General features: G+C 31.6%; 1 protein-coding gene, 1 long non-coding RNA gene and 1 pseudogene across 29 annotated transcripts in view; 2 read left to right on the top strand and 1 right to left on the bottom strand.

Annotated features, from left to right (window-relative positions):
• The first annotated feature begins 240 nt into the window (after positions 1-240).
• On the top strand, positions 241-1,358 carry LOC107065787 (zinc finger BED domain-containing protein 5-like; annotated as a pseudogene).
• A 4,244-nt stretch (positions 1,359-5,602) lies between these two features.
• The window catches only part of LOC107065823 (CUGBP Elav-like family member 1-A), a 402,374-nt gene continuing 385,679 nt past the window's right edge, over positions 5,603-22,297 (top strand). For 8 of the 28 annotated variants that reach the window (XR_016177710.1, XR_001475649.2, XR_001475648.2 and 5 more), the window contains exon 1: positions 5,603-6,709. Coding sequence is in view for 20 of the 28 variants with exons in the window: in XM_015319840.2 (XP_015175326.1) it covers positions 6,699-6,709 (11 nt within the window). In the remaining 8 variants the exon portion in view is untranslated. The remainder of the gene's footprint in view (positions 6,710-22,297) is intronic. The other 20 variants (XM_015319855.2, XM_089175840.1, XM_089175839.1 and 17 more) reach the window with 8 other exon arrangements.
• On the bottom strand, positions 11,211-21,941 carry LOC149031492 (uncharacterized). Its single transcript, XR_016177698.1, has 2 exons — positions 21,782-21,941; positions 11,211-12,829 (listed from the first exon to the last, which is right to left on the bottom strand). It is a non-coding gene; the product is annotated as an uncharacterized LOC149031492 (long non-coding RNA).

Below are 22,297 nucleotides of genomic sequence, written 5' to 3'. Positions count from 1 at the left end.
TTCGACTGGAAAAGAAAGCGAGTGTGTTTTATTTGTAAGATGACACCACTTGATATTGTCGCTTTGTTATGATGAGTGCGCCGAAGTCTCTCGAACATTCCCGATCTGGAAGTATAGGAAAGGTCCAGAATTTAATTTATCGGAAATGATCTAGAGCAGTGGTTCCCAAAGTGGGCGATGAAGCGGTCCAGGGAGATGATGACGACCACAGGTGAACTTAAGGGGTGGAAGAATGGCAAAATGGCAATGAATAACTGTAAGTGTGCGGTGATGATAATAAAAAAAAAATCCTGAATGTGAATGCAATAAATATTTTTTCTCTGTTAATAAAAAAAAAAAAAGTCAGCAGAGGCCGATCCGCGCTGCTATACAACGCTACATAACAATGCCGGTATATTGATACTGTGTCAATAGTAATAAAATATTAGAAAGAAATTCTCATCTTATGGAGAGGATAATCGCTTTTTTGTTTCTTATCTTCTTGTAACAAAAGATAAGTACGTTTAGAACGAATAGAATGAAATGTTTCACTACATGCATTTAGTTGAAAATCTTATTTCGAGAACGAAGTATCTAAAAAGAAAGCGTGTGAGATTCGTACGAATAGTTAGTATTTCTTTGTGTTATAATTTTCTCATAGAATTCAAAGGATTAAAAAATTTATTTATTCTACTGATTATAATGGCTCAACTAAAGAAAAATAATAGTGAAAAGACAATATAATAGTGAATATTTAAAATATGGCTTTATTGAGTCGCCTGTAAACAATACATTACCAATGTGCCTGATTTGCCAAAAAATTTTATCAAACGAAACTATGAAGCCTTCCAGACTACAAGGCCTTTTGACTAGACTTCATGGTGATAAAAAAGGTAACGATTTATCTTATTTTCAAGTACTAAAAGAAAAATTTATCAAACAATCGACATTGAAAAATCTCTTTTCAACCGTAACTAAACAAGAAAGCGATGGCTTGCCTGCTTCTTACAATATGTCGTTAATGATTGCCAAATTGGGAAAACCTCATACTATTGGTGAAGATCTAATTATACCGGCTATAAGTGAATTAATACGTACTGTGTGGATATTTAAAAACATCTCGGTTTTCTTTTTAGCTTGATGAATCAATTTTTTCAGGAAATGAAGCTTTACTTTTAGCATACGTGCGGTTCAGAAAGAAGGGACAAATTTAGCAAGAATTATTATTTGCAAAATATTTGCAAACTGATACTGAAGGAGAATCAATATTTCATACAGTGGATGAGTTTTTTAAAGAAAAAGAAATACCTCTGAGTAATATCTTATCAGTAGCTACAGATGGTGCTCCAGCGATGGTAGACGTTTTCTTGCATATTTAAAAAAGGAGGTGCCAGATGTATTAACAGTATACTGTATCATCCATCGTCATCATCTAGTTGTCAAAAATTTAAGTGCGCGCCTATATAATTCATTACAATATGTAATTAAAGCTATCAACATAATCAGAAGCAAATCATTGAATGACGGATTATTATAAACAGCTTTGCATTGAAAGCGATGAAGAATTTAATTGTTTGCTGTTTTATACAGAAGTTGGTTGGTTGTCAAAGGATGCCTGCTTAGATATGTTTTATAAAATATTTAACTCGGTTTGGAGTTCTTGAAAGATAAAAGTCATACTTTACGATCCAATTTAATTTAATCCAAAAGTGACATTGCTTACTTGACAGACTTGTTTCAATAATTTTATAAAAGCAATCTTCAGCTACAAGGTGATGAGGTGAATTTAATAAAAACAAAATCTGTTATTTCTGACGAAACTAGAGCCGAGGATTACAAAATTGATAGGAGCACACCAGGTTTATCCTTCTCATTTAGACGTTAAGATTTCGAATGTTTATACTTTTTTTTATATTACATTCTTTCTGAGTGCAATTAATTGTTTTATAATGAAAGTTCAAAACTAAAAGAAAAGGGTTGCCTTTTTGATTTGGTGCAGTTTAATTTAAATACTTATTATATTCTATCTCTTATTATATAACATATCTTATTAAACATTAAATATTTAAATAAATACCATACTTTTCCATAAATAAATCTTACATATATATACTACACGATTAGTATATATGTAAGGACTAAGGCTTAGGCAGATTATTATTAAAACAATAAGTGTACTTATTGCATGATTATCAAAATTTATTATATTAAATTTTTCTTAAAATTCTTCATTATTTCGTGTCAATGATATTTCATTAATTAACTGAATTATACGATTTAACCGTTTGAGTCTCAGACGGTATTGAAAAAACACTGTCGAAGAATCCCAAACAGCGCGATCGCGCTTTTTCTAAATGAGTAAGAGAAGACCCAAGCAGCGCGATAGCGCTACTTGTATGCATTTGTTTTATATATATAAGAGCACCGTCAGTTTTCTACAATGCTCGAAATGTACTGGGTTTTTTCAACATAAAATGTGAACAGCGCGATCGCGCTGCTTGGGACTCAAACGGTTAATATATAATACAACATATATATATATATATATATACAATACATATTTGCATTTGCATATACGTATACATACGTATGTTTATATATGGGTAAGAACAAACATAAACACATGAGAATAACGCAATCGATGTTATTTACGAGCACAGGGTTTGCCCCGTGGTGCCAATCGTAATTGTTAATTTAATTAATTTACGAGCGATAACAATAAGAAATCGATAAAGTGTTGCAACCAATAATTGGTGAACGCTAATTTTGGTGCCTGGTGTAAACCGTATGTTCTCTCTCTCTCTCTCTCTCTCTCCCTCCCTTTTTCCCTATCTCTCCCTAGTGATTCTATGTTTCTATTTCTCTTTCATAGGATTCCTCGTTGCTCTTGTTATCGTTATGCGAACGAGTACAGCATGGTATTGTAAGCGACATAAATTGGAATCGCTCGATCGTTTGATCCAATTTCAGAATTCATAGTAGTTTACGTGTTTCATCCTTGATACGATCTATCGATCTCGTGATATCGTTTTTCTCGAAGTTTATGCTGAAATTTAAACGTTCCAAACGATCCGATAAGTTTAACACATTTTTCCTTTTTTTTTTTCTATACTTCAATAGTAAAATTTTATTTACACATATACGTGAGTATATATATATATTATATGTACGTGTAAAAGGTATTGATCAGAATATAATCAATTTTTCGTTGATACAAAATCACAAATAACGGATATAATATTATTTGTTTAATAGAAATGTAACTATAGGAAATGGGAAATTGATTGGTGCAGATCGAAGCGAAACAGTGTATCGAGTACGATGTCATAAACTGGTAGACTTTAGTGACATAATTAAAAATGACGTAATATATTGCAGGACGTATAACGCACAATTTAAATCAGTTGTTTCGAAAGCAAAAAACAAAAAAAAAGGAAAAATAGTAACTTGAACAATTTTTAATAAATTATGTTTCCTCCTCCTATTTTTGTTTTTTAATTTTCTCATTTTCTTCTCGGACTGCTAAGAGCAAGAGGATCAATAACAATAATTAAATTAATAATACCAAGCAGAGAGAGAGAGAGAGAGAAAGAGAGAGAGTAAGCAATAAATACGATATGGGACTTTACTGGAAGAAGCGCAAGGTATATAGGGTGGTTTTGGAAAATTGTAAATTCAATAGAGGATAGATGAAAATGTTTAAATGGATAATTCGAAGGAGGGTGTATGAGATGGGGTAGTTAGTTAATTAGTTAGATGCAAATGTATATAAACGTTAATAGCTGTTAAACTTTATCGCATTTACCATCGGCCAATCGTAGAAGTTCAGTGGTAATACTGTCCTGGTGAAAATCTCGAACAAGTTAATTATTATCGATCATTGAAGTGGTTTCGATCGTTAGCTTCGTAGAGCTTCGGAGTTTATAGATCCAGGTATAATATTACTCTCTCTCTCTCTCTCTCTCTCTCTCTCTCTCTTTACCTTTAACAAATGGTAACAAGCTTTCTTTGATCGTTGATCTTTCTCGCATACTAAAACTTACGAAAGAGAAAGAGAAAAAGGGATGAGGGAGGAGGAAAGGGGGAGAGAAGTCGTTAAAAGTCAAATTTACGATTCGAGGAAGCTTTGTCGAGATGGTGACTTCTTCTTGGCACTAAATACGCTCTTACACTTGTCAGTTTTTGACATTAGAGAGAGAAAAAGAGAGATACAGCAAAGTGAGGAAAACAGAAAGACACCACGTATATTCTTACTTTCAAATGTGCATCTCAACGTGCTTATTACTTTTACGTATTTCTATGTATATATGCATGTGTAAGTTCTTGTCTATAAATTTGTATGTGTGTATGTATAAAGGGTATGTATAAAGTATTATAGTTTGAAAATTGTAGCAAGAAGGATGGTCCCGACAAGAGGAAGTAGAACGTGCGTGCGCACGCGTGATGCAGGCCGGTGCATTAACTAGCAAACTTGCGACAGTATGACAAATGATCTTCGAGGTCATTCGCGTGCGGCCATCCACCGTAAAGTCACAAACATGTAACCCTTCTCTCTCTTTCCTTATATATATGTAGATGTGTATGTGTGTGTATTATGCGAGAGCATCGTAATGATCGTACTTAGATTATCGAAAAAGCACTAATAGTTCCTGAGACACGTTTACGTGAAACAATTTATTATCGGTACTTTTTAAAACATCTAAGTAAAAAAAGAAAAAAGAAAAAAGGGAGAAAAACCCAACAAATAATAATTAGTCTCGCTTCGTGGTCAACACGAAACTAGTATGTTGCCAATTAAAAATTATCGATAGCATTAAATGGAAAATAGTAATTAAGAAACAAAATAAAAAGAAGAAATAATTGGTAAAGCAAATGGTAAAAAAAGATATTATTCGAATAAATTGATCTATGTTTAACGCACTATAGGCCAAGTTTTTATAGAAGTGGTCAGGGTTGCATGAGGAATCTCGATCAGGGTTGCAGAATGATCGACGAAGATCGCATTGTCACTATCTTTCGAAACAAAATCTATATAGACAAATAAAATCGAAATAGACAGAAAGAAAGAAAGAAAGAGAGAGAGAGAGAGAGAGAGAGAGAGAGAGAGAGAGAGGGTAAGATAATCCAAGCTTTCTGTTTCGGTTAGCTTCGAAAAGGGGTTGAGTATAGAAACAGGGGATGGAATAGGGTTTTCGTATAATAGAAAAGTGTCGGATGGCAATAGAAGAAAATAGATATCAATGAAGAAATAAAGTGTTATCGTGGGAAAAGAAAATCGTGGCTTAAAATCTCGAAGAAATGACGCGAAAGGAGGAAGTAAGGAGGGTAGGAGGATAAACGACGTTGGCGCCATCGAATCGGTGGCGGGAGAGTTTGTCGTTAGCGTCGTCATCGTCATTGTCATTGTCATTGTCTTTGTCGTCGTCGTCTTCGGCTTCGAGTTCGGATTCAAGTTCGGCTTTGAGTTCGGCTTTGAGTTCGGTTTCGAGTTCGGATACGAGTTCGGGTTCGGTATGAGCTTCGGCGTCGGCGTCGGCCGACGTCGGCCAACGTCGCGGTGACGGCGACGGCGGCGGCGGCTACGACGGATACACGGTGGTGGGGGGTGCGTGGCGTGAAACGCCGAGTAGAATCTACCTTAGTCGACGTCAAGCCGTCGCGACGCGTGCGTCTTCTCTCTCATTGTCGTTTTCCCGTATCTCGCTAGACTCGCGTGTTTTCCGCGGGCGCGCAGCGTGTCGCGAGCGTGTGCCCACCTGTTCGCACCGGAAAGAGGAGAGGAGAGATACGAACGTCGTCAACCGTCCTTTACCATCTTTTATCCCTTCCTCCCGTTCCCCCCTTTTTCTTAAACAATCCCTTACACATCATCCTTGTACATCCTTTTTTCCCAAAATTAACATTCGTCTATAATTATTCCTTTCTACCTTCCCTCCCCCTGTCCCATTAATTTGTTTTTCTTTTACATATCATAGAATTAAAACTTTTTTTCCTTTCTTCCTTTAAATCCTTCTTCTTTTTTTTTCTTTTATTATTGACATTTCCTGAAAATTTAATGTGCTGCCGATAACGTTTTTGGTAACAATTCTACTTTTATTAATTATTAACTGTTACGTCTACGAATTGCAGTGGGGGAAAAAGGGGGAAAAAGGAAGTTAACTTTGTTCTGTTTGCGTTATAAATGTAAAAAGTCAGTTTCGAGGAGCATCGAATATATCTTTGGAAAAGGAAGGAAGGAAGGAAGGATTTTATATACTATATACTTCTCGAGGAACGAAGAGGAACGTTGTTTGATACTGAACCACCCTCTCCCCCTCTCGAAATTTTATTTTATTTTATTTTAATTTTTATTTTTTTCGTTTCGATAGTTCCATCCTTTTTAATTTTTTCTTTTTTCTTTTGTTTTTATTTGCTTTTCTGTTTTTTTTTTTCGTAAAAGTGAAAAAGATAAAAAAAACTCTTGAAGTGGTGTCATCGTCAATGTCATCGTCGTGCACCACATCGCCGTTCGTGAGCCTCGCCTTTTAATACGAGGCTCGCGAGCAGTGATCTAAGACACCCGGTGTTTTATATCGTGATACGTGTTTTCTTCTATACTCTGGACTTTGATAATTAGTCAAGTGTTATAATAATAATAATAAGAAGAAGAGATAAGAAGAAAGAAGAATAGAAAATAACGTTGAAACGGAGGGAGCGTGGAAAGTTCTTGGATCTTTATTATGGTCATCTGGTATGTTTTATTGCATATTATAATTATGCGTATTTATAATAATATTTTGACACATATATGATATATATGTATGTACGTTTATTCGATCAATGTATTACTTCGTTCTCTTTAATTTCTATTTTTTTTGTGCGTAATCGAGATGGTTCCAGGCATATTCGTAAAATTTATTTTTTTTTTTATCTTTTTTCTTCTCTCTCTCTCTCTCTCTTTCCGAATATTTTTTTTATTCTCTCCAAAAAACACGCAAATAAAAACGCGTATAACATGTGCACGCTGACTTCAACGGAAACGTACGCTTAGCTTTCTCGTGTTTCGTATATCTTTTTTATTTTTATTATTATTAATTGAATTTGTTGCGTCCACACACGAAGTATAATGATACGTTCTCACGTTCTATTATCATACTGCCACGCGTCACCCTTTCCATTTTTTATGTTTTCAAGTCCTTCTTCTTTAACTTATTCAGTCAGAAACATACTTGTTACTTGTATTTTTAATCGACTACACGTATGGAAGTTATGTTAAATGGATCGTGACGATCAAATCGAACAACAGCCAACCCAAGGATCGAACTCATTTAGTATTCCGTATTAACATAATACGTCTTGAAACATCTGGTACCCATGAGTGCGAGATAACGCGTAAGACTCTTTATAGAGTTTCGTTTTTTCTTTCTTATTTTTTATTTGCAAATATCGCAAACTCATTTCCATTGAAAAATAGCTTTTATATATATAATTACGAAATTGATATCTTACGAATATCGCGAATTTAAAATTAGACATTTTAATGATTTTTAAATACAACGAAGTATATATCATTTTACTTTTTAACGAAAAATCCTATTAATATTTATTTCTTTTTTTTTTTTTTACATTTTTAGGAAATATTTGTACAAATTTATATTCATAATTAAATTTTGGTTCTTGTGAAGTGATGATAATCTTCAACGTAATATTCACCACCTGTGTATACTATGTGTGTACGTGTGTGTTTATGTGAAAGAACGTAAAAGAAAACGTATTCTACCTTTGTGTTAGACTTTCCCGATGTTTCTCACTGGACATGTCGATGATGACGACGACTACAACGTGCCGACGTTCGATAACAGTTCTCTTTTGTTACTTTGCATAATATCTATTAATGTTGACTATGTTAATACAGTGCACCTAACATTCGTTGTTCTTTCATTCAATGACGAGTATCTCTTCTTTTTTACATTGACATCATTGATGGCCTTCTTGACGTTATGATTATGTATTAGTTTTCATCATTGTTTTTTTCTTTGTTTTTTATTTTGGAACTTCTCTTCGTCAATCTCGGTCAGAATGTTTTTTATTTTTTTTTTTTTAATTACGAATGTTGATTAAAGTGCTCATCGAATTATTGTTTTCAATTGTACTTTAAAAATATATTTTTTCTGTTTTTGTTAGTACATTACACGTAATTTTATAATTCAATTTTAATTTTTTTATTTTTGTCAAAAGAATTGCTTGATTTCGTATAAATTTGTGTCAAACTTTTGTTTTTTTTACAAGTGATTCGTGGATTTATAAAAACAAAATTTAAATGTAATCATAATTTTAATAAAAGAAAAAGATCTGGATTGGCACAATTGTTTTCTATTTAATTTTCTATCTTATGTTTAAACAGACACAGATGTTTTATTGTTAGTTTCTTACCGCCAAATCCTTGACTTACATTTCTATTTTGTTCACACGCGAAAAATCGTCTAAGGGTCGTAGTCGATCCTTTGTTTCTACTGGCACGTAGCTTTATGGCGACACGTGACGTTTGTGCAAAAGTAAAAGAGAACGAGAACGAGAGTGAGAGTGGTAAAATAGTAAAAATAAAAAAAAAACGAAGAGAGAGAGAGAGAGAGAGAGAGAGAATCCTGTGGGAAAGTAGAAAACGAGGGAAAGATAGAAATCGCCAAGATTTTATCCGGTTTTCTATTTTATTTCTTGTTTTCTCGATTTATCGTATAAACGAGACATAAAATCAACGATTATGATAAATCTTAGTGTTAGGAAAATTTCAAATCATTTTTACAAAATTATTTACTCCTTTATTTTACGTTATTTGTCGCTGATGAAAGAACATTAATTTGCGTTTTAAGCAAAATATTAAAACATTAATACGAACAATAAAGAAAAACAAATAGAATAGAAAATGTTCACATTTCTTGTATTTAAATTGTGTTTCTTTTATTTCTCGCATTAGATTATTCCATTCCATTCAAGATATCGTAAGCAAAACTTACATAAATTAATGAGAAATTTCCTTTGATACGTGCGTGTGCCAACTTAATATTAATATTACTATCGTATGCATGAATCGAAGTATTGCGCGTTACATTGAAAATGTTTACTTTACTTACTCTTACACAGTCTAACGCGAGTTAATTTCTTATCGCAAAAAACAAAGCTATTTCTAACTGTATCTAGTTAAATGGTTTTTATTATTATATACGGTCCAAATAAATGATGAATTTCAATATAAATTATATACAGTTTCAATATTTTATTATTTCTTTTTACTTTTATTTTTTTTTTATTTTCACTTCCTCATGTAAAATCAAACGAAGTATTATTCGTATAAATAAATTCAAAGAAAAAGTAGTTTTACAATTGAAATCGTAAACAGAAAGTTAAAAATAGAAATAAGAAATAATACGACCGTGTGTTAATTAAATGGAAATGATGTAATAATGTTAATGTCGCAAATGAGTAAGAGTTTAATCAGAACAAACAAATAAATCAAATAATATTATCGACAAGAAAAAAAAACCTGTATCGACTATGATATATTTTGTTCGATCGGTCGATTTGTGCCATTATCGTTGAGCTGCTTGTTCGTCGTTTCTTGTGTACACAAGTTCATTCGTTTCTGCATCATAGCGTGTGAACTGGCGTTAGATAAGCCGAGTAACGACCGGGTAACCTTTCTTTCCTTATCGTTATTTTCTTTTCCTAACGATCTAAATGATCTTCTAAAAAAGCTGAATGTTTCTCGGGCAAGGTCATTTCCTCCAACCGCAAGTTTCATCTTAACGCGAATTCTAATATTAAAAAAAAAAGAAAAGAAGGCAAAAATTGAAAAATTCGATTGAACAAATTACTACACTTTTAAGATGAATATTTTATTTATTACACAAATAATATATCATCCTATCAATAGTTTTATTTTAAAATTGTCAAACAAATATTTCTCAAAAATTTTCCTATAGAAACACATTTAAATACAAACATTACATTTTAATTTTAAATTACAATTTTTTTACAAAACAAATTTTTGTTTAAATTTTTAAATATTAAAATCTTTTTACGAAATAAATTTTTTTGTAAATTTTAAAAATTACAATTTTTTTTTGCAAAACAAATTGTAAATTTTAAATATTACAATTTTTTTTTATAAAACAAACTTTTGTGTAAAGTTTATAAATTACAATTTTTTGTACGAAACAAATTTTTTTTTGTAAATTTAAAAAATTACAATTAATTTACAAAAATTTATATACATATACAATAAACACGCGTGTAAACGTAGACGATACAAAAAAAAAAAAAAAAAAAAAACAAACAAAAATCCTAACATAAAGAAAGTAGAATCGTGTGGCATGTTATCATGTACAAAATAAGGGAATCAGGTGTTTTTGATGGATAGAGAATTATGTCGAATAAAAGAAAGGGAAAGGGCTAGCAGAGAGTTAGACGATTGATAAAAGGAAGTGAAGAAAGGGGAAGGGGTGCGTGGGGTAGAAGGGGGTGGGGGTTAAGGGAGAAAAGAATGGAAAGAGAGAGAAAGAAAGAGAAAAATAGAAAGAAAAAAGATATAAAGAGTTAGAAAGAGTGAGTGAGAGTGAGATGAAAGTATATATATATATATACACCATGAAAAGAAAAGAAAAGAAAAGAAAAGAAAAGAAAAGAAAAGAAAAGAAAAGAAAAGAAAAGAAAAGAAAAGTAAAGAAAAGAAAAGAAAAGATGGAAGGAAAGTTACATCCGGCTAGGCGAGCTTGTGCCAAGCAATTCCGCGTAACGGCATCGATAATGCTCGACATTGCGACTCGCTTCGGAAATTGAAATTTCGTAGTCGTCCTCGTCTTCCTTTCGTCTTTTCTCCCCCACCTTTCCACCTTCCCACCTCATCCCTTTTTATCCCCTGTTCTCTCCCCATCCTCATCTTAGTCGTCGTCGTCGAATACTCCTCATTCGAGGAAGGATCGGAACAGAACGGAAGACTGGAACACGAGGGGAGACATTGAAGGGTTTCCTATCTAACTCGGTAAATTAGACGAGGAGACTTAACGATCCTGCGACCGGGAAATGATTTACCACTGGAGAAGAAAGATGGAGGAAAAAAAGAAAGAAGAAGAAGAAGAAGGGGAAAAAAACTGAAATGGAAAGCCAAGTTTAAAGAGAAAGAAAGAGAAAGAGAGCAAATGATTTTTGTTTTTTTGGTTGAATATTGTTAATTCTTTTCTATTTCATTTTCTGGGAAGGGACACGTGGAGATTTCTTTTTCGTACCTTTCATTGGTTGGAATTAATTATCGGAAAATTAGCTCTTCTTTTGGAATAAATCGATAGTTTAATGTTTCTGCTATATCACCTTCTATTTATTTTTTTATATTTTAATACTATAGTTACAGACACTTTACAAATGGCCGCTTTAACCTTTTAGGCAATTCGTTGCACTATAGTGGCTTTCGCAGATGCCATCTTCCAATACGACGCGCCACTATAGTGGCTTTTGCGGATAACATCTTTTAACACTAGATATACCAGACCAGTCAGTTTGACTGGTCGGGCCATTTCAATTGAAAATTTCTACTTCATGTAACATTTGATTTCTGTAAATAATTAAGTATTTTGTTATTTAAAAATGTCTATAAATCCATTTATCTGTTAACATTATTATTGTTAAACATTTTTTGTTATTTTTTAAGAGTAAATAAAGACTGGAAACCTTTAAAAGACTTTTTTTTTATGCACCAGTCATTTTGATTGGCGTGGTAGAAATGGATATACTGAAAATGGTGGTATATCTAGTGTTAAAATATATTAAACTTAATTTTATTAATAATTATTAAAGTAAATTGTCTAAGTTAAAGTATATTTTTATCATTTCTTTGAGAAAAATTATAATTTAATTATGAGATACTTTATTAAAATGTGCTCGCGTAGAAAACAGTCATTGTTCGTCACACATCGTTGTTTTGTAGTGTACACGTAATTCTCGTTGAACCCTGCTGTACAGAGAAACAACCCCGCGCAACATTCAGCAGTGTCTAAGAGGTTAAAAAAATATATGATTTAAACCAATTATAATAGCGAATGAATTAGTTCGTTTCACTTGAAAATGAATAATGTATACATTTTCTAAATTTGTTTTATAAATTAAAGGACGGTGATAATGTGACAGTAAATGTTAGCTTCAGTGTTAATTCATTAAATGACAGGTTGAGTCAGCTGTTAAAAATGAATAAAAATAATTAAAACGAAATCAGAAACGCAAAAAATTGGATATAAACTATAAATAAAAATAGAGATGAAATATCAATCTTTTATATTTTGATACAATAAAAATCAACGTGTCTAACACGTTGAACAATGAATGAAATAATTTCTTTATTTATTTTTTTATAGATCTATTTACAATTGCAATGCAATCATCGAATGTAAAATAAAACATCGAAATATTTGGACAATTTTTATATGATATTTTAAAAAAAGAAAGGAAAATAAAAAGTATAAAAAAATGAATAAAACAAAATAGAAAAATTATATGATCGATAAAAAGAATGCGTAGGGAAAGAAATATAAATGTAAATTGAAATATACAAAGTGGTAGGTGGTTATGGAATGAGAAAAAGAAGGAGAGAGAAAAAAAGAGAGAGAGAGAGGAAACATAAGAAATTTTAAATGATTCATAGTCAACGAATAGGACAGCATGTACAAGTGTAGGAGAAACTCACGCACGTTTGGCCTAATTCCAAGTTTCCCAAAGGCCGCAAGTCCGCCATCCTCGTATTCGTCAAAGTTTTCTAAAGAACATTTGCTCTCTTGCATTTAGCCACGATCATCATCGAGACCGAAAGTGTTGCTTGCGCATTACACTGTAAACAAGTTACGGAAAATCAGTGTAACTAATCGCAATCTTGTTATTTTAACGATACACATTTCCGCTTCACAAATGATATCATATTTTTAATAAGAAATGTAATAATAATAATTTAACACGCTTGGTTCCGTGGAAAATCGTTTTCTTTTCTCGACTTTATTTCGTTAGAACGAAATTTGACGCGTTTCCAGACGTTAAATAAATTTATTGCAAAAGGTTGTAAGAATAAAAAAAAAAAAAACAAATTAAATTAATAAAATCATAACGTTTTCTGTAACTTTTATAATTTTTCTTTTTATTTTTTTTTTACGATTAATCAAATAAATGCAATTCAAAAGATATGATAATTCATTGTGATCACGTTTTAGCGAACGTTTAGTTAAAACCCTTTGGTCCTATTTGAAATGTTGTTTATAACAATGACGTATGACAGCACACATTTGGTAATAGCACGAGTTGTTTGCGGAGAATAATCGGTTATGTAATTACTTTTGCTTCGTAATAGTCCAAATCGATTTGTACATTCTCTACCCTTCCTCAACCCTCCCCCCTTCTCTCTCTCTATCTCTCTCGTTCATCAACTAACTCCGTACACCACCAACAACTCCCTTACTACTTCGCTCTTTTTCTGCTGTCCTATATCTTTTTTTCTGTTTTTTTTTTGTTATTCTCTTCTCATTTAAAAGAGAGAGATAATCGAAGAATTCGCGGTATATCAAGGACTTAATAACCATTTTGAAACGAAAGTGGCTTATTCACCAACGTTCACCGTGTCGTGGAATCTCATTTTCCTGTTTCGATTGGCTTTTTCATTGTTCCCAAATTAATCGCAAAATTTGACGTAGTGCAAAAAAGAAAGAGAGAGAGAGAGAGAGAGAAAGGGAAGGTTCGTTTTGCGAGACAGCCAATCTATTACCCTTCTGACCATTGATCATATCGCACATTGAATTTCGTCGCAGTTGTTCCAATACAAACAAAAAACAACGAGACAACCACATTCTTCTTTCTCTCTATATATCTCTCTCCATCTCTCTTTTTTTTGCATTACTATGTGGTTTTAATCATACTCAAAACCACAATGTTTCTACGTTGCGTTTAAACCCCCCTTTTTTTTTATTTAGCACGAAATTTTACAAAATGAAAATATACTCGTGTTTTGTCAGAGAAATTTTCTCATTCTGTTTTTTTTGAATTGCTGTAAACTGGTTTATTTTTATTATTAAAGAAATACTAAAAATAAATATAAATAAATAATAATAATAATTTTATTTAATAATAATAATTTTATAATAAGAAATAATAATAATTTTTTGTTAAAAGAAAATAATTATTCGTTACGTTTACGCGTTTAACACGTTGCGTACCGCGTCACCCGTACTTGGGTGACGGGCATGCTTCCGTGGGGCCCGCGTCACCCATATATGGATGACGCTTTTCTTGTTGAAGTTAAATAAGATTTTCAGTTGCATTTTGAAAACAAATTTAATGGAACAAGTTCTGAAGTATAAATATAGAATATACAGCGTAAAAATATAAAAAATACACAAATAACACTCTACTTTTTATTAACTTATATAGGATAACATATAATAATATACTATGTCGCATGAAATTCGTTGAAACAGTCCAAGCACATCTGTGGCGATTTTGGGCAATTCAAACAATACGTTGTTGTTTGTTTTTGTGTTCGAATTCAATTCAATTCAGTTCAATTACTCTTCTTCGTCTAAAGCCAGTTCTTCTAGTAATTCTTCAATATCTTCACTTGCATATGATTCATCAGTATCCAAGCTTGAACTCGACGAAATTCTATTTCTAACTTTTCTTCTAAAACTCACAACGTTTTCATCACTACTCTCACTTTCAATTGTACTTTCACGACGTCCAATAAACATTTTTGGGATAAAAAATTACTGAGGTGCGTTTCAGAAAAAGTATGCTTCTAAAGTGAATAATCTATACATGAAAGATGTATGCTTTCCAGGGAAAGCGATAAACGTTTCCAAATAAAAAATAAGCTACTTACCAATGAGATTATTTCGGAACAAAACAATGTATCAATTACATAGGTCGATAACACTGTAAATGTAGATAATCGACAATGCATGGATCTACTCGAGTTAAATTGTTGGTTTTCCCGCATATCTCTCCGCTATCGTTCTAGTGCGCCGAGAAAAAACTTGGAACCGGAGGAAACAAAACGTAATAACGCTTGGTACGCAACGTGTTAAATAACATAATGATACCTATGATTGTTCAAAGTAACAAGTGAGTTTTAATATATTTGGAAGGAAAAATATTATTCAAATAAAAATAACGTGATATTAGATTTACGAAATGACACGATAGTTTCTTGATTAAGTTTCAATTTACGTGTCCCTTGTATTATTATCATATCATCTATCCCTGATTAAACATCCTCCGTTGCGTTCCATTATTATCTCGTCCGGCAACACGATTATTATTAGGTAACGTTCAAATAACGATACTAATATCTAACGTTACTCGATCAGTTTGCTCATTAAATCGACACCATTTTCTATCATTCATCGTGTATCTTTAATATTAAATTATATATATATATATATATATATATATAATATTTCAATTATTTCGTATAGAAATGTTAGAAATGTATCTTTTGTAAAATCAAATACTTAATCTTTTAGACACTATGCGCCATTATAATGGCTTTCGTGAATGCCATCTTCCAATACGACGCGTTACTATAGTGGCTCATTCTATTATCTTACTCGCTCACCATTTGTGTACCAACTTTTGTGTATTATTAATTATAAAAGTAAATTGTCAAACTTAAAGTATTATTTCTTAGAGAAAAATTTAATCATGAAAACCTTGATTAAAATGTACTTGCTGGGAGAACAGCCATTGTTCGTCACACATCGTGGTTTTACGTTTACACGTAATACTCGTTGAACTCTGCCGTACAGAGAAACAGCCCCACGCAACATTTAGCAGTGCTTAAGAGGTTAAAATGTTCGAGATCGAATAGAAATTAATGTGAAGTTTTTGACGGTGTAGGGATTAACACTTTGCGCTCAACGCGCTTTCTGCTTGGGCGAACCAGCAACTCGAGCGCCGTATGAGTTCTTTACAGTTAATTTATATATATTTGTTAAACATTATATATAAATATTTGTTAAACATTACGTTCTATTTTTTTCGCTTTGTATGGTATTTTATAAAACAATTTTCAAGGTGCGTTCTTGGCTTGTCGGGGCAAGTGTCACAATGGTACACTTTTTAATAAACAAATTGAATTTATCTTTAATAGAAGTAATTTTTTCGCAGTGTTCTATGTTTATTGAGCTCAGTAACCTTAAAAAAATATTCTAATTGCCAAGAAAATTAAGTTCGAGCGTTTTTTAGATAAGACATCTTTGAAGCTATTCTAAAAAACATTATGTAACTCTACACCTCATAAGATTATACACAAAGGGCCAGGAAGCGATATTAGTTGAGTTAAACCTAAATAAACACCGTTATCGGTCGATTTACCGAATCGATCCGAGTTGTGCCGGAGCGGAGCCCATCGAGTGCAAAGGATTAAAGGATAAAAAAAGAAAGAAAATATTCTGAAACGAGACAAGGACGTATATAATCAAGAATTTATAAACAATTGATAATAGATAAAAAGAAAACAAAACCAAAAAATTAGAAAGGAAGTTGCAGGAAGTGTCGTAGGGGGGGGGGTGGTGGTATTGGTAGTTTATGATATAAGAAGAGGAATAAATAAATGTTCTTCTTTTGAGGAAGAGGACAGAAAAGAAGGGTGGGAAATGTAACGATGACGTTGAAAAAAATTGCAACGATGCCTATTGCGACGAGAAGGAACGATGTGGCTTGTGGTTTAGGAGCTGTTCACGAAATCCACGAACGATGTCTGGGGCTGTGCACGCGAGGAAAACCACTTCACTTCCCTAGCAAAAGTGCTTACGTTGCTGCTCCAACGTAGAATACTACTACGTTGGAAAAGATTGCGAACTGTCGAGGTTTTGGGTTTCACCCTTCTTCCTTTCTTTTTTTTGCTTTTTTTGCTTTTTCTTTCTTTCTTTCTTTCCTTCTTTCTTTCTTCTTGGTCTCTCGTTTCTCGTAAAAACCAAATTCGTGGTAAGCTACCTTCTTTTTGCAACCATAGTGCGAGAACAGTTCTCTCAAATGTTTTATCCGCGTATCGAAAGAAAGAAAATAATTTTGATTCGTGTTATTTTTCTTTTTTCTCTGTTTTTTTTTTTTTTTGATTTATATAATTTATGTTTTTTTCGTAATTTATATACTCTTCCATCATAAATCACGAGCATTTTGTCTTATGATTAAATTGTATATATAATTAAAATTAATTCGATTATCTTGTAATGAGGTTTAATTCGTAAAACATTTATCCTCGTATTCTCGATCATAGTTTTTTGTTTCTTCTTAAACATTTTAAAGTATTATTAAAAAACAAGGTTTATATTTTCAAGAAAATACATTGAATCGTTTTGTTGATTCTTTGAGAAGTCCTTAAAAAAAAAGATAACCTTATTTTATCTCTATAAATTCTTTTCGATTATATCGTAAAATAATTAAAAGAAAAAAAAAAGATATATATATATATATATATATATATATATATATATATATATATATATATAAAAATAAAAAAAAAATATGTCCTACAAATTTTTTATTACAGATGAATAAATTCGTTCGATAAAATGACGATAGTTTCGAATGAGATGCGTGTAGATAAAAAGAAATTCGATAAAAAATAAAATTGTTAATAAAAAAAAATTCGTTGGTTTTTTATCACGATCGTGTTTTATAATAAGAATAAAAAAAAGAGAATAAAAATGCATTGAATAAACTCGTTGGATTACGTGTTGATACGTTACTCTGTAAGATTTACTAATGAAACGTGCTTTGATAAAAACTTATCGACGGTGTCGTTGACCTTTCCAAGAAAATTATTACGATCGAATTATTTCTATACCGTACTATATGTTTACATCTGTTGTAAACATTCGAGAAACAGTCACAGCTGAACCGTCGTGATATAAACACGTATATTTCTATGCGTGCTTGGTAAGAATATTATTCGTTTGAATATTTTAACGTTTTCCAATGAATGTTCTCTTTTAATTAATTATCTTTCATTAATTATTAAATAATTATTATCGTTTGTTAATCATCTCGTCCGTTCTTTTGAATTTTCTATTACTTTTTTTTAATCAAACAATAAATAAATTTTTTCACAAAACATCAGTTTTATTTTCTTAAATTTTATTTAAATATTTAAACTAATTGTTTATCAATTATTCGAGTTTCATTAACGATGTATTTAACTGAATTTCTTGTTTAAACGATGACAGAATTATTTTAAAAGCTTTCTTTTTTAGGATATCAATATAAAAAGTAAATTATAACGAATTTATTATGAGTTTCACTAATATAATTTTAAATTATTTTATAAAATTTCTATATTAATATTATATTTATTTATAATATCCATAGCAACGTCATCATCATGGATGCTTTCTCGTTGTTTTTATCGTCGTCGTTGTTGTTCGTAAATCGATAAGAAAATAAATAGGAAATACTTTGGTGCATTTATCGAATTCACCAAACCTTCTTTTCGATTGGTTCACTTTTGAAATAGTAACGCATCGCGTGTCGTGTTCAGTTATACAAGATTCATTTGCCTTCACCGATATGCGTGTTCTGTGGCCCTTGACAACAGAATCGATTTATTCCATTATTTATTTTTGATTGCTCATCGACTTGTATCGTTGCTAAAAATCTGCTACGTCACCGATTATTATTTATGGTATTTTCTACGACATTTTGTGGTTGTTTTCATTTGAATAAAAATCTTATCTTGTTATATAAAATTAATATTACGTAGTTTCTCTTTTTTTTTTTTAACCATCTAAATGTAACCTTAAATAAAAAAAATAATTATTATTTTTGGTTTTTATTCGAAATTCTTTTACTTTCTAGCTACAGTATTTTCTTCTTCTTCTTTTTTTTTTTTATATATTTTTAGCATATATAAATCCCATTACACAACGAATTATATTTCAATTTTTGTTAGTATAGCAGTTCGTGATAGTTTCGAATGCTTTTATTTTAAATTTATTTTAATTAATGGCAAATTAATAAATTTGATAAGAGTTGAAAACAGAAACGTCAAATGGGACACGACATAGGTTAAACTGTTTCCATTGAGCTTAATTTCACATAAACTATTATATTTTAAATATATAAAGAGTTAAGAGAATTAAAGGGTAACAAAATTGAAATAATTTAAATTGTCGTATAAATTTTTTTCTAAATCTTTACCCCTTTCCTCCTTCCTTCTTCCTCACCGACAAAAATATGACATTTAAATCGAAAATCCATTATGCATTATTTTTCCCATATCCTCACACACCCCCGTGCAATCTCAAAAGTGGTAACATCGATTTTCAAGTATGTATGAAAAACGTTTTCTTTATGCGACCGCACTTTTATAGGTTTTTCATAGGTTTTTGCTGACACCAAGACAACAGAGAGAGAAACCCGTTTCGTTATTTTACGAATGCAATGTATGCATGTGTAGTTTTTTCTTTTCTCGTTTAACAAAATGTTGCTTGAAAAATTTTCGACAATTCTCGCGCGACGCTGCGCGTTACCTCGCGTGACACGACGTTTAAACTGCACCGCGTATTTTTTTTTCCTTTTTTATTTATTATTTTATTTCCCTCTTGCGAAATTATTTAACGCGAACGTTGTCGTTTTTTTTCTCCCTACCTCTCTTTCTTTCTTTTTTCGTTTAAAAACAAAGAAAAACATTTTCAAATTATTTTTTTTACCTTTTTATACTATACCATATTAATTAAGGATCCAAGAGGTTGAACCAAAATTTCGAGTAGTTACAACGAATGCGGGAAATATGTAGTTTCTTTTTTTTTTCTTTTGATAAAATAAACGAACAATATAGTAATAGTAGTAGTGGTAATTGCTATATATACAAGAACTTTTTGTTGACTTATTCAATTTTTTACATTAGAAATTTGTATTTACGTGTATATGTGCATAGTATTTTGTAAATTAGTCTCGAGATCGTAATTTTATATTATATTATTATATAATAATATAATTTATATTTAATATTTATTAAATTTATTAAATTTATTATATATTATAATTTATTATAATATATACATATTGTAATATATTTTTAATAATTATATATTTATTATTCGTAATATATTAGATTTTTAAGGATTGACAATGTGTGTTTATTTCGCGTTAACTTTTCTGTTTTTCCTTTTTGTTTATTTTTTTTTTTTTGTTTATTTTTTTAAAACGAAATTAAAGTAATTATCGTGTTTCAGTAATTTGCAGAAAAACACACGCGTGTCGACCTACTAAATGCCACGTAGAGCAGAGTAGAAAAATAAATTCCCATTTTCATCGGGAATATTGACTTTTCGTCTAATTACACGCGTTGTCCCACGGAGATTGCACGGAACGAAGTTTCGGTCTGTTGAGGGGGGGAGGAGGGGGTTGAGAGAGAAAGAGAGAGAAAAAAAGAAGATTATTTCGTTCCATTTACAACGGTGAATCGAATCGGAAAGATATTTTCGGTTTTGGCCGTAAGCTTTTCGCTTGCAAGCTCCCAAGTTCGCTCGTTCGTTCGTTCGTTCGCGTTCACTGACAGATTTTTCTTTTTTTTTAATTTTTTTTTCTTCTTGCACAAGGTTTAACTGTGGGAAGTTTTTAGTATTGTAAAAAATGTCTATGCTGTATTCAATTAGTTTTTTTTTTTTTTTATTTTTTTTTTCACGAGAACTTAACCGCTAGACCGGATGATAAGTTTTTTTTTTTTTTCTTTTTTTTTTTTTGATAAAATATTATAAACGACGTATAAAATTTATCCTCGTTTATCATATTATATTATGTTTTAGTATTGTTACGAAAGAATTAGAGTCTGAACGATTTAGTTAAATTTTTAATAAAAATAATAACAACGTATAGAAAAAAATAAAAAAAGAAATAATAATTAAACATTTATAATTTCGAAAAGATTTCCATTAATTACGAATATGTAATTTACAAAAATAAATTCCCCGTTGTACCGAGTCAACCCATTAACAAACCTACCTATTTAAAATAAAAAAAAAATATATATATATATATAAATGAAAACTGACAAATGTGAAAATTCTTCAACATATTTAACAATCATCCTTCGATGTTTCGTATTACTCAACGAATACGAAAAATAATATTCATATGAAAGATATTTTTATTTCAGGAGTATTTTTTTTGTAAAACACACACACACACACACACATATATATCGGTTTATATGAATAGCAAAACTTGTAATCAGAGATATGGAAGAAAAGTGGGGAGAAAGGGAGGTGAGATGTGGAGGGGGAAGATCATCCATTATCTGTTCTTGATGGTAATATCATACGCATCGATATCCGTAACGTTTAACGAAGCACGAATGAGCTATGTCACCGCGGAAGGATTCCCGTTTTCTGTGCAAATACGTTCGTAAATATTAACTTTAAACTGGCTCTCTCTCTGTCTATCCCTCTTTCTCTACCTCTTTCTCTCATATACGTGTTGTGTTTTATCGTAAATGTGTGTTAGATGCAGTTTGACACATACGTATGTATACGTACAAGTATCTATGTATCTATGTATGTATGTATATATGTATATATGTATATATGTATGTATGTATGTATGTATGTATGTATGATGTACCTATGCACGGTAATTTCAGTTGAATCGACGTGTAATTTCTACCGCGTCTCTGAATACACAGTGAGCATCGTTTCTATAGTATATGTGTTTCACTATATATGCATACATTGACATATATATATACGTGTAGTATACTTATACAGGTATATATGCATGCATAGGATATACCTTATATACTTACCTAACTTCAGCAATTTTCTTTCTCTCTTTCACTCATTCTCTATTTCACTTTTTTTTCTCTATGTTTCCTTTTTCTTCCCTTTTCTCTTTTCTTTTTTCCTAGTAAGCCCACAAACGGGGAAAATATTCCCTCGCGCATAATCTTCGCGTGCGACGACAACGACGAGTGCAACGGAAGTGAAGAGCGAATACAGGACGAGTATGTGTGATAGAGAGAAAGAAAAGGGAGGTGGTAAGTGGTGGTAGTGGTGCTGGTGGTGAAGAGAAGGAGGGAGGAAGGGCAACCTTTTTGCTTCGTCACGCTGGCAGAAAAGTCGAGCACGACGAAGCAATTAGTCGTTGGTAATACGAATATACCGTAACCGCGGCTTTAATCGTGTATTCTCTCTCTCTCTCTCTCTCTCTCTCTCTTTCTCGTTTTATGTTTTTCTCTGTCCTTCTCATCGCTGCTTCCCTTTCTAAAGGTCTACGGATTACGAATAGGGGGATTGGGATGAGACGGAAACAATGACTCGTA

Source organism: Polistes dominula, unplaced genomic scaffold (assembly GCF_049000335.1).
Source record: "Polistes dominula isolate Pdom_NZ unplaced genomic scaffold, Pdom_raw_medaka contig_19, whole genome shotgun sequence".
In the NCBI taxonomy this organism is placed as follows: domain Eukaryota; kingdom Metazoa; phylum Arthropoda; class Insecta; order Hymenoptera; family Vespidae; genus Polistes; species Polistes dominula.
This window is presented reverse-complemented; position numbering and strand designations above follow the sequence as displayed.